Raw genomic sequence first — 19,326 nt, forward strand, 5'->3', positions numbered from 1 at the left:
CATTCTTTGTGAGTAACGTCAATATAAAAACCATTACGGGTGGAATATTAGGTATTTATCCAAGGGATAAGCGCGGAGCCGCCGCGCCTCGAGGCGTTACAAAAGTCGTAAAGAATAAAAGGGAATTGTAAGCCCATAATGCAAAAAGTACTTAAGTGATATACTTAGTCAAATAGAATTTTTTTTGCGGATAAAAAAATTAGGGACGCCAAGTGTGTCGGGAGAAAGTTGGAAAGTCCGCGCGAGTCACGAGTGACTCGTCTGTTTGCTCTCTGGATTCGCTCAACATTTTTTTTCCATTAAGCTCGATCTTTTAAGATGTCGATTATCCACTTGATGGCGTCGCGCTCTCCGCGCCGACATTATTTGCTCTCAGTTATAAAGACAACGTTTTGTTATTTTTTAATAGAACTTTCCATCTTGTATCTTTGAGGAGTTATTTACCTACTTTGTACCTAATATTGTTTAGGATTTTTTACTTAATTTAACTTATAAGTAATAACATTTTGTGGTTTATCGTAAGAACATCTACCAATTGCGTTTAAAGTATTACTTATGTCTTTATCAAAAAGACAATTGTCTATAGTCAGTAGTCACTGACAAGACAAATAAAATAATATCCGATATAGGTATTCAACATATATTTAAATGAATTTATTTACAGTTATGTATGCTGTCAGGGCTGGCGGTACATTTATTCTTCTGATAATCCTGTTGCTTCTCTATATTATTTTAATTTGCTTAAAACAAGAATCTGTGTATGAAATTCCGAAGAATTTAGAAAAATATTTAATGTACGACGAGTTACCTGTCAGTGAGGTCGAAGTTGATAAATTAAAACTAAAGGTAAAAGAACTGAATGAAAAACGTGAGGTAAGAAACTGGCGAAAGTTTGGAACAGTTCGAGCGCATACGACAGTCCTGGTGGTCCAAGTTCACAAAGATGTACGGCGGCTGCAGTACCTGATTGTGTCGTTGGCTCAAGTCACTTATATTGATTCAGTTTTATTAATCTTTTCTCACAGTTATTACAATGAATTCATGAATCGATTGATCGAAAGAATCAACTTTTGTAAGGTGATGCAGATCTTCTACCCTTATTCCCTCCAACTGCATCCAGACAAATTTCCTGGAACGGATACTGAAGACTGTGAATACGGGAGCTTAAGTGCATCTTTAAAACCGTGTCACGGACGCGATGCGAAACAGACTGAACATAAGCAGCACTGGTGGTGGAAGGCTAACTTCATCTTCGACCGCATGACATGGTCCCGCACTTACACTGGTACTGTTATATTCCTAGAGGAAGACCAATACGCCGCCCCAGACTTGCTATACATTCTTCAATATGCTCAGCGTTCCTTGAGCTATTTTCCCGAAGTCGAAATTATGTCCTTTGGAAGAATTTACGCGAAAAATTTGGATAGCAGTTTATTGACATTGGAGTATTGGAGGCCACCGTTCGACGTGGGAGTTGCCTTCAATAAAACAACTTGGAGGAAGATCCTTGGAATATCTTCGTTTTATTGCATGTATGATGACTGCAGTTGGAGTTACTCATTACTGAACTTGTTCAATCATTTTCCTAAAGGTAACATTAATATGGTGGCTTGTGTGTATCCAAGAGTGATCTCTACAACGCAATTTGAAAATCTGAGCCGTTCTGTGATGGAGTTGTCACGAGATTTTATGAAATCGCCTTTATACCCGGATAAAGTAAAAGCCGTTTTTGTATTTGGGCCGGAAGGGCGAGTTGAGCGCAAGGTGCAGTCGCCCCCGAAGGGTAACGGCGGTTGGAGTGACATCAGAGACCAGCTCCTCTGTCTCGATCCATTAATGACGACCACGGAAGATTATGACACCACAATTTCAACACAGTTAGCTCAAGAGTCATTTTAAGTACGAAAAACTCTTACGTTACTTGTTTAGAAGTTTCATTGTTATGATTAAAATAAAAAACATACATAAATTTGCTTACTTGTTAAATTATTCTGTGTACTTGAATTGAGTGTCAAAAATATTGCAGGAGATTAAGGACATAATACACCTTCGAGATTTATGCACATTTGTCAAATTGATTTAACTCTTAACACGTGAAAGAGTAACATCAATTCGATATGCTTTCTAACCCAAAAGTAAATGCTATCGATAATAACATTAAATCATGGTCAACGGGGTTAATGTCGTTATTTGTACCCAAATGGGATGAAATGTTATAAGTAGCGACTACTCCAGTTTCATAGCTGGTAATTAGAGTTTTAATGTGGGCGGTCAAATTAGCCCTCATTGCGTATTCCATTTGAGCGCCGATCGCGGTCGAATTATGAATTTCTCCGGGGCCCGTCACGCCCTTCCGGCCCAGACACAATTTATAGGAGACAGCGGGTTTTATATTGTTTCAGTATTACTTTATTAAATGGGCTATTACTAAAACCAATGAACCTGAACGCTTGAGTTATGATCTGGGTATGGATTTCTTTTTTCTGTAAGACGACTTTCCACTTACGTTTTACTACCATCTGTACCTACTACGTTTATTTTGTGGTTTACAAACACAATACGATGCCTTAGCTTGTCTTAAAATAAGGAACACATTTATTAAACCGCATTTGAAATATAAATATTGAATTTAAAGTTTTCATAATTTAATCTTCTCTATGATTCGCTAAATTTACGTTCCTTGGACTGAGGCCGTTGTTGGGACCTTTCTTATAAATATTAAATTAATTTTGAAGATTAAGTCATTTTAAGAAATAATTTAGAACTGTGATGAAATATGTATTTGGACTGCATAAGTTATAAATGTAAATGTATGTACATTGTACATATTAATTAAAATAATTTAATTGTTTTGATATTTTAACACGATTAATATTATGTTTGATGTGTTTATGAAAATAAATCTTTTACAGAATAAATATCAAGAGTAGAGACGAAATCGATCAAAACGTATAATAAAAATAATGCGACAAAATAACGAAACGTAGGAAATGGTCCGTGGAACGGTGTTCCTTATTCAGCTATTGTTTGGAATTGAATCGAAGTGTTGGCAGTGTGGCCAAATACAATGACAAATGTTAAAGTGCTTTAACATTTGAACGCAGTGCGGCTTAGTGCCTACCTTTCAAACGGTTTGACACATCGTTTAAAGCCCGCGGAAACCGTCAGAGTGCGAGCTCTCGTCGACGGGAACAAATCCATTTTGACTGAAACGTTTTCAAAATACAGGGGTTCGATGAGCGAAACTGGCCTCTGTAGGATTCGAGTTAAGGGCTGTAGATTTCCAGCTTAGTTATTTTAATTGCGTGTAGAGCCGTACAGCTCGAATCCATTGCTATCGGATTTTGTTTGGCGTAGTGTTGTGGGCTCGGAATGGCTTTGCTAACTTATTTGTATGTCGGCTGTGTAGGGCAGGATGTGTGGAGTTGTTTGCTTACTTAAAAACCAATTTTATTTAGGTGTTACATTTAACGGTCTCGATGTTGTGTATGCTTATAATGAAATAATTATCGATTATTAAAAGGAAAACACTTACTGCTATACCTTCTTCTGTTGTGTTATATAATATATTCAATATTCAGTGCTATTGAATCTAAGAATGTGGTAAGATATAGACACTAACAGTCAACTAGAACTCGTCTGAGACATACGTCACGCAAAATTCCAATGCTATTTGTGGTTGAATACAAATGTCAATCATGTCAATCATCTGAATTAGTCTTCTTAGTCATTTGCACCTTCAATTGCATATAAAGAAACAAAAACAAAATAAATACAACTTCCAACGGTTTTAACGATGCATATGTAAGTGTATCTAAATTCTTAATCCTGGCTACATATCAGGCGAACATCGTGTAGCAAATATCTAACAACTATCGCTCGGCAGCGCTGTCCCGAGGGAAATCTAGGCCGCCTTAGAATCCGCAATGAATTTGATTACGAGGAAATATGGGACGCGTTTTTGGCAATAATTACGATTATTGTTGCCGTTCAAGAACACGAGCGTTAGAATCCCACAGGGATGCGCTTTGGGACCATTTTTTCCATTGCTAATGTGTAATACCTTATGACTGGAAATTAAATTTGATGCTTATTACGTACTTATAAAAGATTTATAAAAGCAGAATCAAATACGACCTAACTTTATATTAAATAACCGAGCGTTTGTAACTGCAAATCAAATTTAGACTCAAATAACTTTATCCTTACTCTGCAGCATTCTTTCCTAGCGCAGGAAATGTAGCCTGAAGTAGGAGTTCTACGAAGATTTTAATTTTTCATCCGGCAGTTGAGTACAACAAAAATTAAAACTTTTCCTACGTTTACCTCATTTCTGACAGGGTGAACAATTTCTCAGCATTTCTGGCGGATGCGAGGTTACGTAGAACTAAGTGCAACTCAGGTGCTGCCTTCACGCATTGAAACGAGTTTAAAACTTTATTAAAACATTGTAAGTTGTGCACGTTACTTGTTATTTCATTAAATATCGTTCCTTTTCAAAGTTGACTATAATAATTTTAATAAATGTAAAAAGTTCAATAATTTGTAAAACTTTTTGTTATGACATGTCCATGCAAGTCATTTCAGTGATGTTTGTAGTAAACATAAATTTTAGTAATAAATAACTTTATTCCAATTCAGTAGCATTACTCAGCGAAAGTAAACAAGTATTACCATTAATCTGTCAAAGCGTTGAGTGTAAAAATAATATAAAATATATTTTAAAGGAGACGCATAAAATTCAAAAGTTAAATCGATCAGCCTTTTTTACTTTAAGTACAGTTTTAAACATCTCCGTTTCAAATAACGGAGCTGGACAATTTAAAACAATGGCATTGTAGACAAGAATGTTGCCAAGTGTTTGTAGGGTTTCGGCCGTGTTTCCGGTATTGACGGTGCGCTTAGAATAGCAGAGAAGCAATTTAAGTCCTTCACACGGAAAGCGTCGGTGGTTGTGTGCCGAACAATTGATTGGTTTTCGATTTTAAATAAAAGACCCGGACGGGAACTTCCGACAGCATAAACTTCGCCGATTCCAGGAGCGAGTTAAAAAGTTCCTTTATGAGAACGTTAACAGGCCATCGAAGTTGAGCCTCGACCCCTTCGGAGCTTAACGGGCGAGAGCGAATTGAAAAGTTAAGAATCATTGGGAACAATAGTGCCGTGTCCGGCGCGCCGGTAATGGCGTAAGTTGGGATTTGCGGGAACTGCACGAATTGCAGAACGTCAGTTTGCAATCATGATTGCTAAGGTTGCACTATTCAGTTCTTTTAATATGCTGCAGTAAAGGTAACAAGCATTTTCTTTTCTGTAGTAGAACAATAAGGACCATTTAGTTGACTGTCACCCTTTGAAATAGCACGCGTTTCTCACACCTGGAGAAGGATTGGAGAATACTTTACCACGTTGCTCCAGTGGAACTTTTAGTTACATCACGAGAATAAATATTGCTACATATTCCAGTTACATTCAAAAGTGAACTGTGCCAAAACGAAGAATAACTATTGTAATATTCGTTTTGGCACCTACCGTAGGTTCTACACGGACTTTGTAAGTACCGCGCTCAATGTAACGGACTTGGCTCCCTCCGGGTAGGGCATACATTGTTAAATAATACTCAAGACTTATAAGATTAACGATATAGGCTCTATTTCAAGATCTAAGTTATTTAATACAAGTACATTCAATAGATGTTATGAATAGTGATGAGCTTCAGATAGTGATAATCATTGATTCAAATGACGTCATAAGTTTAATCATTCTATGTGGTGGTATTCTATGTACATGCTTTTTTATAGTATTTTTTTAGATTTATAGGCAAAAAACACATTTATATTATATACAATGCAAATCCAGCAAATGCGTTGCATCCGTTAACCGTGTCTTTTAAATCAGAACAAAGGACCGTTTCCACGTAGTGTTCTAAGGATGGCAGTGGTGTCACCACAGGGTGTCACTATTGAGGATTGTACATCTCTTTAAGAAAAACGTCTTTCATAATAATGTTTACATGAAATGAATTCTTTCCGCTGAAGATAGCCAAGTGTTTGATGCTTGCTATTAACAAATTGAAATGCACTTACAGTAAGTACTCAAAATGTAGTCAAGTTTAATGTAGAATCTCGCGTGCAAAGTACGGTATCAAGCGCGCCACTCGCGAGTGTCGAGTGTCGAGTGTCGAGTGAGTGTAGAGCGGGCCGCTCTCCACGAGGCTCGAGGCTCGAGTGTCGCCCGCTTTGTGATGCCGCTTGCAACTTCTTTTATGGATGCAATTACATTGTTTGATTATGCGCTCTCACGGCGACACGTAATGTTGACATTAATGTTGAGTGTTGACTATCCTCTTCAGATTTATATTTACATCCTCGTTAACCTTTTATTTTTATCGGGAACAGGTCTCTTAAGAATGAGGTAGATTTATTTTATTGACTTTCTTTCAGAAAATTGCAAAGAACATTTAGAAAAGTTTAAGCTTTGGGGTTTTCTCGCAATAGTTTTCACAATTATTAGGCTACATGATAGTTATTTTCGTATACCATGATTTTTAAAAACCACATGACGTCAGCTTGAGTTATGATTAATCAACTTCTAGAAGGAAAGTGTCAGTCTTTATTATGCACACCATAGATACATATATGTATTATTCACACACATATTTATTGTAAAGTTATATAGTTGAAGGAATTTCAGTGTCTATTGATACACCAAATTTACATATACCCGGTATTTGGTTAAAATCTACTTAAGATAGCTTACATTGTACATACGAAGCTTTACCTGTAAGCCTCGCTCCCGGATCGCTTACATAACACATTTCAAGGTTTATTTCACGCTACATCGGAGAGTTTAGTTACCGGATACGAAGCTCGTGACACATTCCATCGCCGAACAGTTTCTAAACACAAATCGGTCTCAATCACTCACAACAACCCAAACACTAGCCCAGACGACGTGGACTCGCCGCACGATAGATGGCGCTAGTGGGTTTATAAACTTGGAGGACTCATACATAGTGTGTACGATAGTGACATATCGTTGGGTCGGAGTAGTTTCGAACAGAGATAGGTCTCCATTAGTCATACAACACAAACAATGTTTAGTCCAACAAGCGTACGACGGATGCCGTCCTGTGTGCTCGTTGTAGTTGGAAGTTCCAAACTGAGATGTTTCCCCATCTGTCATATAATGTACACAGCGGCATGTTGAACTAAATCAAGACTAGTTTCTTAACAGCCCATTCCCTGGCCTTGTAAAATAATACTAGTGTTTATGTAGTAGTTAGTAGTTATATACTAATTAGATTAAATTTGAAAGCTGTATAGCTTTAAATAGTAGGGAACTATGGTCTTGGGACGACTTGTTAAGCATTGTGGATATCATATTATTATGCTTATTATATCTTAACGTATTAATTAGTATATTAATACGTTATATAATATAATTGAAATTAATATAATTGGAAACCGGGGCAGAACGACAACGTCACGTCATTTTTTTTTGGATACCGGCTGCCACATATGAGGTAATGAAGTGACTTCAGTGACTACTACGGTAAACTCTGGTAAGAGATCACCCGAGGGATCGGCTTTCGGTAGAACACCATTGTAATACATTTGTGCCTTGTAATAGTAGTGTGATAGCAAACTTAGTGCTACATTATCTTACGGCAATTTATAGAAGTAAGACTACACAAGTATATAATATTAAATAACCCAAATCTCTTTTTACCTTGACGAACAGGGTATTGTGGACGCATTATTTGACATCATTGAATAAAAACAATTTGTTTGGGGAAAACGAAGCGACCGAATTATTTTCATTCCAATTGTTTTATACAGAGATACTTGTCAACTACAATTCATTATTATACTTTAACTAATTTATTAGTGTTCCATTTCTGGGCACGTAAATAATATATGTAATTGACCTGGTGCCTACGTCACCATTTCTCCATCGCACCACTCGCCGAAGGATGAGGTGCCATCCACAGCAACTGGACTCGTGGAGGTCCTCCACGTGGAGGTTCGGATTGCACGGACGTTCTTGCCACGGACGTGCAAGATGTGGAATGAACTTCCTCCTGAGGTATTCCCGGCGCGCTATGACATGGGGCTCTTCAAAAAATGTGTAAAAAGAGCTCTCCTGCAAAGCCGGCGATGCATTGGTGACACCTCTGGTGTTGCAAATGTTCATAGGCGACGGTGGTGCTGACTTTTCATCTGGTAGCCCGCCTGCCTCATTGTTTAGGTATAATTACAAAAAAAAAACTATAAGACTTACTGCATACTACACAAATAAAACGTCTATTGAACAATCTCAGAAAATAAAAGAAATACACATGGTAATAGAAAAAGTAATTTGATCAGGGGTCTACTTAACTTACCTAATTCCGAGGAGGTTAGTAAATTTCATATTACATTGTTGAGTAGGGATTGTTGCAGGCCAAAAATAATCTCCGTGTAATACGGGTCTGGGTGACGCGTAGCCTAATGGGGTGTTATGCGAGGCTTAGGCCGCAGGGGTCAACAAGGTATGAAGATCTTTCAGTGAGGAAATCTCCAAAAATAATGTATAACAGAGAAAAATGCAAGTCATTGAAACCCGTGGGATTACTGTGTTTTGCTACGCTCTTAAATCTATTAATTAATTTTGGACTTCCCTTGGGTAATGCTTTTCCGTAAATAAGCGCTATTTACATTTTCAACAGGAAGGTGCGTGATGATAATGAAGAAGTAGATAATGGAATTGCATAAAAAAACATTGTGGAACATATGTAGCAATAAAATACTCTAATATAATGTGGAAGAGTAAAGCGTTGCCGCTTAATATGGCAATTTTCATCATTGCTCAGATTTGAACGACGTCCTGAATTATTTCCGAAACCAATTTCGTTATACTGTTATTATCATTAATCCTTTCAGATTTTCGCTATTGCTTATGTGGTAAAAATACAAAAAATATGTTAAATGTAATACATTCTCATAAGACTAACAATTATTACATTTTAAGTATGCTTAAAATATAATTTAATTATATATGCGTAGGATTTACGTACGAGCTAGAATGTTCTAACGTAATGTAGGTTATGGTAATATTGTCTCTGTAGTTCCGGGACTAGAATAGGACTACGGTACGGGACTAGAATAGGACTACGGTACGGGGGGGGGGGGGGGGGGTTAGTGCGGTAAAAATCCCACATAAGCGCCCGCGTCGCTCCCACGTTATCGGGTACCTTTTGAAGGTTTCCCCCTTCAAACAGAAAAAAAAGGTAATGGCAATATATTAAATTATTGTATACAATATTTAACTAATATATTCAACTGTCGTTGTCCATACTTCCCCCTTTTGCTCGGCTTTGCCCGGGGGTCCTAATTTATCCAAAAGACAATTTTCTTACTATTGTTATTTTACTAAGAAAAATGGAATAATGGTTACGAATTTTATTAAAATTCCAAAAAATGTATAGTGTAGCCTTTTTGTGTTCGAAGTTTTGTTGTGACGTCACCATGTAATTAAATTTAAATATTTAATACTTTTAATGATAGTAAATTTGAAACAAGTTTATGATTTAAAATATTTTTTTTGTGTAATGCGTTGCCATTTCAATTCATCATAGTGTCAAATTTTTTAGTTAAACTCAATTAAAATGCGTTTAAAATAAATTGAATTGCACGTTTTAATTTTTATTGTACGCTAATAAGAGATGTTATAGTATCTTGAGGAATGTGGAGGATTTGCTCATAATCGTATTGTCATGTAGTTCTATGAGATATTCAAAAATGTTTCTGTCGTCAATATAACCATCACCCTTTGTTGGGCACGAGTTTTCTGTCAGAGTTTCCAGGGTAGTTTGTTACTTTGGATTCCTTTAACAGATTTTTTTAAAACTCTCATGTATGTAGTATTGCATGTAGGTTTCATCACAAGGTTTTGCTTTTCCGTTGTTAGAGATGATTAATTAACTATTTGAACTATATCCACTACGCTATCACTAATTTGATTTTAAGCAATAAATAATTCTCAAATAGCAGGTTAAAATGATTCAACATTTTATGAGTATAATGGTCGTTTTTAGTAGGCAAACAGTTGTAAGTTGTGTAAACTGGCCACGTGGTGCGGTTGACCCTTTAATTCGACCCTCCATTAGCAACTAGCGCAATTTTAATCCTCGGCGGCCCGACGCGGTTTAAATAGATGTACGATTAATTACTGGTGATTATTAACTAATCCGTATGTCTTCACTAATCCACGTTGGAAGATAGTGGAGTACGCTACAAGCCTCCTCTAGTTATGCTATATGTTGCAGGTACTTATTAGACTAGACTAGATACTAGAGATTCCGGTGGTTCAATTGTGACGCAAAGTAATGTAAGTTAGAACGTATGCAATTTAAATTTATAATTCTGAACTGTCTTAGTATCACTTTTTCAAAGGTAAGATAGAGGCGGCAAACGAGCATGTAGTCCACCTGAAGGTAAGTGGTGTGCGCACATGGACACCTGCACTCAACCTCAAATAAGATTAGAATCCTACATGAAGCCAGCTACAGAAGTGTTGTAACGTTGGATAAGTATCTCTTTTACCGCAACCTTTTATCCAGAACACAGCAGCGCTGAACAATTGACTACTACTGGTGCCTATGTGTCGTATGACGTTAATTCAAAGTTTTGAAATTGAATTTGAGTAATTTTTAACGCTATTTTAACACGCTTTTATTAGCTTGGGTTGTACGTTTGTATGTATGTATGTAACAGTAACGGAATCTTTGAGCCCGATTTTTATCCACTTTGAACGTTCAGTTTAATTCAAAATTTTAAAGAATTATCAAAAACCGATGACAATACACGATTTTAATAATTTTGTACCATTGTCCTTATCAACATCCTCAGGATTAACGATTTTCGAGGGGAGAGAAAGCGCCTTATGGAGCGTACAGGCAAAGTTACTAGATTTTTAGGTATGAGAAATAATAATGTTATTTCCCTATAACTCAAATGTATTGAAACATATCTATAATGCCATCTTTTAGAATGATTTTTAGGATTCCGTACTAAAAGGATAAAACGAAACCCTCCGCTGTCTGTTCGTGAGTCACAGAGCTTTATCTCTTAAACCGTAATAGATAGACACTTGATTTTTTTACAGGCGAGAGAAAGCGCCTTATGGAGCGTACAGGCATAGTTACTAGATTGATTTTTAGCTATGAAAAATAATAATGTTATTTCCCTATAACTCAAATGTATTGAAACATATCTATAATGCCATCTTTTAGAACGATTTTAGGATTCCGTACTCAAAGGATAAAACGAAACCCTCCGCTGTCTGTTCGTGAGTCACAGGGCTTTATCTCTTAAACCGTAATAGATAGACACTTGATTTTTTTACAGACGATGCATAATGATGGTCGCTATAACAACAAATACTAAAAATTAATAAAATAAATATAGTTCAAAAATCTAAAAAACACGCTTTTATGATAAAATCAACTAAAAAGTAGAAAATAATTTTCAATCTAGGAATCAATTAAGGAACAGTAAATTGTATAATTGTGGAAAAAGTGTGGGGTGCTTTTCGAAAATTAATAAGTGGATTAATTTATTGTTCCTTAATTGATTCCTAGATTGAAAATTATTTTCTACTTTTTAGTTGATTTTATCATAAAAGCGTGTTTTTTAGTTTTTTGAACTATATTTATTTCGAAATTTAAACAGAAATGGATGTGCCGTAAGAGATTCCCCGAAATGCTATTTACACGTTTCTTTTTAGCTGGAATTGGGTTCAGTACTCCCAAACATAATCAGACAGAATGACAAATGTAGATGCATCAGGCTTTGAACTGCAGTGCACGGGTTGACAGGAGTGGCAAATGGGAAGGCTCTATGTTGATCATAGAGGTCTCTAATATCATGTGTTACCTAGATAGGGTTTGCAAGTTTGTGTTATACAGCATAGAATGTATTGAACTTTTTAAGTACTTAAAGATGTACTTTTTTTTAATAATATAGGAGTAGCAGACAATGCAGTTCAACATGCAGTCCACCTGGTGGTAAGTGGCTACTGCCGCCCAGGGACATCTGTAATCAACCCTAGGTACGATTAGATATGACTACTTGAGGTCGGCCACAGATCAGCACCAGCGCTTAACACTACTGTTAATAGACATCGTATCGTGACACATTGCGTCGTCGTATCGAATGGGTTTTTGCCCTTAGCCTTACGGACATATCTTTTGAATGAATGATATGAATGATATGAATTTCATGTGTGAACCTTGTTTGTGTGTGACATATAATGCATGTACAACATGTTCGTAGACCATCGTAGAGAGCTACGTCCGGGGCTACGAGTCTACGAGCGGGCACCGCCCATACTTAAATTATGTAATTTTAATTTTGACGATTCCTGTATGATATATATTTGACTTTGCCATGTAGATTGTGGAGTACTTAATTAAGGATGTAATAATGAACAAGATACATACATTTTGCACGCCCAATGTGGTAGAACATAAGGTACTTGTTATAAGATCCTTGTAAAATACTATATGTTCCTGCAAATAAATGATTTGATACTACGGTATACATAAAACATATTAGAAGAGATTGTGTTAAATAATTTCGTACACATTACAATAAATACGAATATAATTATTTACTAAGTAGCAACTCATCTGGAGACTGTGGACTGTGTCAACTTATGTGGGGTTTTTACAGATGTACATGGTTGTCAGTAGCTATTTACTATATTATAAAAAGGAGTAAACAACATTTGTTGTTTGCCCACTTTAACTACACAAGTTGCAACGCTTCAAGTGTTGTAATGATCACTTATCATCAGGTGGACTGCACGCGCTTTATTGCTGTGTAGTAAAATATACTTTTGTGTTCAAATATTTTGCTAGTAAGCTACTTTGTTACACTTTTCTTGGTAGTACGCTTACAATTTTCTTTGATAAAGAGGAATACAACGTACTATAAAATACGTTATTAGTAACATACTAAGTCAATAAAGTTGAAGTATAACTTTATTATCTTTATTAGGACAGTATTAGAACAAAACTCGTCCAAATGTCTGCAGTCTACTTGCAAGCAGCTGAACTGAAGAATTTTCGAAGATTCTGTTCAAAAACGAAAAATCCTGCACGTAAACACATTATAGCTCGTATTAAGAAAACAAAATAACTTTGTAATTTGTATAATACGCGCCGAGCACAGCTGAAGTAAACGCCAGCTGAGCACAAGGTATTCGGCGCCGCGTGCACACATCGCTGTCTTGAGCTGTAACACAAATATGAACTTGGGATAAACAACTAAGCTTTCTACGTTACTTACACAAGCAACTCGCAAGTAAACTCTCCTCTGGCCGTCGCTGTTCTTGTGAAGATTGAACATGCTTGCGCGACGTTTAAGTACTTTACATAGACAAAGTAGCAGGAGACTCCTAATGGCGCGTAGATTGTGTACACGCTGTCAGCTGTGTAGATGTATTTAAGACAGATTAATATAGAAATCCATTCTTTTTACCAGCACTAGGCATAAATCTCTTCACTACTGGGGAAGGCTGGAAGTGCATATAATCCATTATTTTGAATTAATGTATATAAACGTAGGTGGTATAGTCAAAACTAGTGAAACGTATTTTCATATCAGTTCATTCGTTAGTAGCATAAGAAAAAATCCTGCAACCGTCAATTTTTAAGTGTAGGCCAATACAAAATACCTTTTCATTTCGTTTCATTTCAGTACGTGACATATGTATTATAACATTCGATCTGAAGCCGATGAGTAAAATGTACAATTAATCTACATATTTTATTCTACGTCTAGGTGAATACATAATTTATGTAAAACTGTTGTTTGTAGACTCTTAAAATTACGTAAATAGTGTTCTAATAAGGTGTAAGGTGTAGTGGTGTGAGCAAACAATCAAACATTCTATTACTGGGAGCGTGTAGAGCTCTCGAGCGCTAATCTCTTTGGAGACAGTGCAAGTGCTTTGTTATGCCGTGACGAGCTGTTCTTGTTCCAGCAGTTTGTGCTGTTCCCACACGAACACAATTACATACACACACTATACATTTACACTATACTCATACATTATTACTGAATATTTTAATGTGGTAATGATTTTAAGTAGTTGTAAAGTAAGTAAGTAAAAGTAAAAAGGTTAGGGTTAACAGACACACCGTGGCGTAGGTTATTTGCGAAAAGTGTGTGTTAATAAGTACGTAATAAATAACACTACATTTATAATTTTATTAGTCTTAATTAAACCTACCATTTTATTGTTACTTGAACAAAAATAATTATTTGAATTTAAATAATACTGTAAAAGTTATATCATTTATAATACAATATCTTAGCCGGGTCTGTGCATGTGCCTAAAACGTTTTATTATAAAACCGTACTTATAAAACATGGAACATAACGTTAATAGGTATATATATATATTTAATAATAATTTAAATTTGAAATTGACTACAAATGAAATACGCACACAAACTATACTACATTACAAATGTAATGAAAAACACACACAAACTATACCCTCGCTTCGCTTTGTCGTTGTAGTAGGGTATTGAAGTTGTACTACAGTAGTATCTAGTGAAGTTGTTCGACGCTATGTACTGTGTTCGGCCGCTGTCCAGGATTAGGGCGAAGTTGGCAATGTGGGCCGAATTGAAGGGTCAACCGCACGCCCGCCCGGACCACTTTACACAATCTGGAGGCTTCATTACTTCAGTTATTGAGTCCGTTTACACTCTATTAGAAGGGAATCTTTTTTATGAGAGGACAACATTTATTATGGGGAACGAAATCTGTTTTGTTTTCGATTGAGATAAATTTTATCGATATTATTGAATAGCATACGAAGCGCGCACAATTGCACATTCTTTGTTGGATTTTAATTGTTACTCATGGCTAATAATATGTAGATGTAATTAGTAACTATTATCAATTTTATCTTAATCCCCCAATCTAGAATACTGCATATTTTAGTAGTACGAAAATGTCTGCTACAATGTATCTTATTTATATATATATCTATATATATCTCGCACCATTTTATTTAATTAAATGTTAAAACACAAATCGTGTAAAGGTACATAAATGTATATTCCTAATATCTCTTACGTTACGTCGTACATCTGAACCCTGAAATTCTCAATCAATATATGGAATAAAACGGCTAGAATATTTACAAGATGGCAATTATTATGACGGTGCGGCAAGCTTCGGGTTGGCAAACATTGCTCGGATTAAAACGGTGAGAAGTTGCTAATGGGGGTTGGGATTTATGGGGGTTCAAGCGAGACCTATCGTCGGCCCACTTGACTATTTTACGCTGTTGTATTTTATGCTGCAATTTGTTGGAAACACACATCTTCCTGAATAAGGGAGATCATAGGTACAATAAAATTTAAATAAAAATTTTAAGCTGAGTTGTAGAGTATGCACAAAGACACTTTTGGTTCTGGAAAAAATGTATGCCCAGTAGAGATACATAACACAGATCACATATAGTTGGGGAGGCCAAGAGAGGATTTCGGGAGAGTCTCGAGCGCGGCAGACTAAGTAAGATATGGTAGATACCTTACAGCCTGTAGAGTATCCTAAACCATGAATGAGCTTTCTATCTCGGGGGGCTTGCACTGTCAAAAAATTCTACCACTGGATATGCTCGAGCGCGGTCAATTTTCATTTTAATAAAAAAGAAATAATGCTATAAAACGGGAAACATCATAATCTGCCGATTACCTCACGTCGAAGCAGTGAAAAAAAATAGTCATTTTGAAAAAAAAAACACCCTGTATTATTATGCTATCTGATAGTGGCACTTATTAGCATGAATCCCTAGGAAGTAATGATGTATCACAAACTAAAGGAAAAGACATTTTTTAGGAAAATATATAATAATAATATTCTTATACATTTTTTTTTCAAATCGTCAGAATAGAAAACCCCACTCTGAATCGAAAATTATAATATTACTTTTTCTTCACTCTAACGTCTAATCACCACGATCGTATAGGTCCCAATGACGCTCGAGTTTGTACACATTTAACATCGTGGGATCCTTTAATAATAAGGTATCAGTTAATTGTCCGTATATCAAAATCGGTTGAGCCGTTTCGGACATTAGTCAGAATAAATAAGGGTCAGATAGACAGACAAAATCTTTAACAATGCTGTTTTTGCCCTAAGTATGTAGTGCAAAGTATTATTACAAGCAGACACTTCAACTTTATTTATTTGTATACATTTATTTTAATCATGTTTAAGATTAAGACACATCTTAATAAGCCTTAAATGATTTTGTGTAATTATACGCAGTGAAATATCATTACAGTCATAAAATAAATCATAATTCCACACATTACAAGCTAATATTTACTCAAACAATTTAATTACTAGATATATTGCATTTTTTTCTTTAATTATTATCGTAGGTAAGCAGTCATAGTAAAAAGCAGCAGGCCTCTTAATCCGGGGGTCCGCAGTTCAAATCGTAGACAAACAATTCTGATATTTCAGCTATAGAACTATTCTGATTTTTCAGGTAGAAACTAACATGCCTGAAAATTCTTTAAACGAAATTCTCATAGTTGTGTGTTATCCAGCTGTTCGCACTTCACTAGCGCTGGAGACTAAAGCCTAAAATCCCTATGATTCTGAGAGCAGAGCCTGCTCACCAGTAGGACATTAAAATTTGGCTTAAAATTCGATCTTTTAAGTATTATTCATGTAATATAAAAAGTGATGCTTATTCCAGTTGTACACAATTCCGTGACGTCACAATTCCCACTGTCATTGTTCCAGGAGATTATGTAATGCGTGCATAAGCTATACTCTTGAAGGAACGAGATTCGCTAACAAACCTCGTTATCCGGTATATTTGGGAAAATCCTATCCTATTCTACTTGGAGTCTCTTACAGGCTTATCTCGACTAAATAGAAGCAACTCAATAATAACAATATCGAGTAATGGCGGCCTGTACGTACATTGTAATGGAAGGGAATTCTTACCTATCATTCTTATGAGTCCGGTTATGATATTAGTATGAGTGAAGTTATTATTTTATTGGCCTGATTAAATGTGATAAATACTTGAAAGGTACTCAGGTAGTAAGCGTTTATCGGATAGACGCATAACGGAAATTTAAGATCTTATTGTCACTGAAGATTTTTTTAAAAAGGAATGGACCATTGAGAATGGACCAACTAGTGGGAAACCTTTAAAAGGTACCCGATGACGTGGGAGCGACGCCGGGTTATGTGGGATTTTTACCGCACTAAAACCCCCCCGGTGGCCGTCCTCAGCGCTTGGTGGAGAACTCCAGGATCTCCAATGGAACCCAACCGGAGTCCGCCGAGCGCGATGCCTCGGTCGGGAGCACTTTATGCTCCTCCCGCACATCTGGTGTTTACGACGGCATGCGACCACACATGCCGCCGTCCTTCCCGGGGTTGCTCTCCGGACGGTTCGAACTCCCACTCTAGCCGCCGGCAACCCCGGAAGCCCCCTTTTAGTCGCCTCTTACGACAGGCAGGGGATACCGTATTTTCCATTATGATGCCTCAGTGTGTATTTTAGCGAAAAGCAAAATTTACTAACGTACAAAACAATTTTAAATAAAATTAGTCAACTTATTCCACCATAAATATTAAAATCTACCGCGTAACCCACATCGAGGAAAAACACCGTTACGCAATCCATAGACAACAAAGAGATCCTGAGGACCGTCCATATACTTGTCTCCTTTACATAATTACGTGTCGACAATCTATGGAAATTTGTTGGGACCGGCGCACTGCATAATTCGCGCGGTTGCTACCGGGAGCGGCTTAGCGCGGCGCGGCGGATTATCTACGCAAGATATCATAATAAGAATCTATTTACGTAACGCTAAGTCTTTATGGCAGTCTTAAGCAGTGATAGTCTAGTGCTTGAAACTTAGCCTTCCCGAGGCCCGAGTTTCAAATTCTATGATTTTTTTCACCAGTTATGTTTGTATTAGAAGTTAATCATCATTTGCTATAATGGCGAAGGGAAAAATAGCGAAACCTATAACCCTGATGTTAAAAAATGTTCTCAAAGATATGGGAATTCTATCAATTTGCTCTTGGTTAGCGTGGTAGACTAGCCCTGCTCATTTTAAGAGAAGACTCGTACGTATCAGTAGAATGTGGATTTATCTCGACCGCTGGTGGTCGGACAATTTCTCGTGATTCTTGTCGTATTTTTACAGTAACTTGCTTTTTACGGCTTCCGACAAAGTAAAAAAATAATTGAAATAAATGTTGGTTTATGTACATATTTCTGAAGTCGGCGCTCATATTAGACATGCTGTTTAATCGTTGTCCAACGAAATATATTGACTAAGCTAATAAACTAATAATAATAGTTTATATTGTCTTATATGTTCCAATCTAACCTAACTAAATAGTCAATGATGAACTGGTTTTGCAATTTCATTAGAACCTACACCAAATATCTTCAAACAAAACTCAATTATACCCATTGGTTGAGGAGTTACATATTTTGTCTCCAGAAACCACTCTGATCCTCATCATATTTAAATGGGACCAACTTGTAGCAATTGTCCACGCACGAAATTAAAGGCATTAAAATAGGTTCATAAACGGCGAAGTTATGGCTGTCATATTTACATGGGTGGAGGAGTTTCCCTCATTTTCTCCAGAACCCATCGATGGATCCTAACCATATTTAAGTGGGACCAACCTTCAGCTCATCTCTACACAATAAAAAAAATATTATTAATATCGGTCCACTAACGGCGGAGTAATTCGTGTACATACATAAAAAAATATACCAGCCGAATTGATAACCACCTCCTTTTTAAAGTCGGTTAAAAAGTATATTAGTCTACCAAATCGCACTTGGCCAGCGCGGTGGACTATCGCCTAATCCTTCTCATTCCCCGCAGCGTGACCATCCATGCACAATATATACATATTTATTAATCTCTTTATTTTATTATATTTGATCCAACATTAACACACTATAATACGTGCATACATCGGGACGGTGCGATGGTGCTTGATATCGTATGCATAGTTTGTGAGACATACCTTCTTACTTCGTATCAATTTATTTTTACATTATTTCTTATTATTTTGGACTTGAAATTTCACATAATTTTAAACTGTATTAAAAATAAGATATAAAATATTTAGTTAATTGTATCAGGCGTTACTTTGCGGAAATCCATGCTATTAAGTTAAGATTAAAACTACTTCGCAAATAAATTAGCGATTAACCGTCGTAGAGTCAACTTACCCTGATGATGCTCCGTTTTGGAGC

General features: G+C 36.4%; 1 protein-coding gene across 1 annotated transcript; it reads left to right on the top strand.

Annotated features, from left to right (window-relative positions):
* Window positions 1–1,080: 1,080 nt before the first annotated feature.
* On the top strand, window positions 1,081–1,899 carry LOC140744217 (alpha-1,6-mannosyl-glycoprotein 2-beta-N-acetylglucosaminyltransferase-like). Its single transcript, XM_073075731.1, has one exon. It carries the CDS (start codon window positions 1,081–1,083, stop codon window positions 1,897–1,899), a length of 819 nt encoding a protein of 272 aa, XP_072931832.1.
* The last annotated feature ends 17,427 nt before the right edge of the window (window positions 1,900–19,326 follow it).

This window comes from Epargyreus clarus, unplaced genomic scaffold, assembly GCF_041222505.1.
Source record: "Epargyreus clarus isolate Ecla_fem2 unplaced genomic scaffold, WU_Ecla_fem_2.2 ptg000008l, whole genome shotgun sequence".
Lineage (NCBI taxonomy): Eukaryota > Metazoa > Arthropoda > Insecta > Lepidoptera > Hesperiidae > Epargyreus > Epargyreus clarus.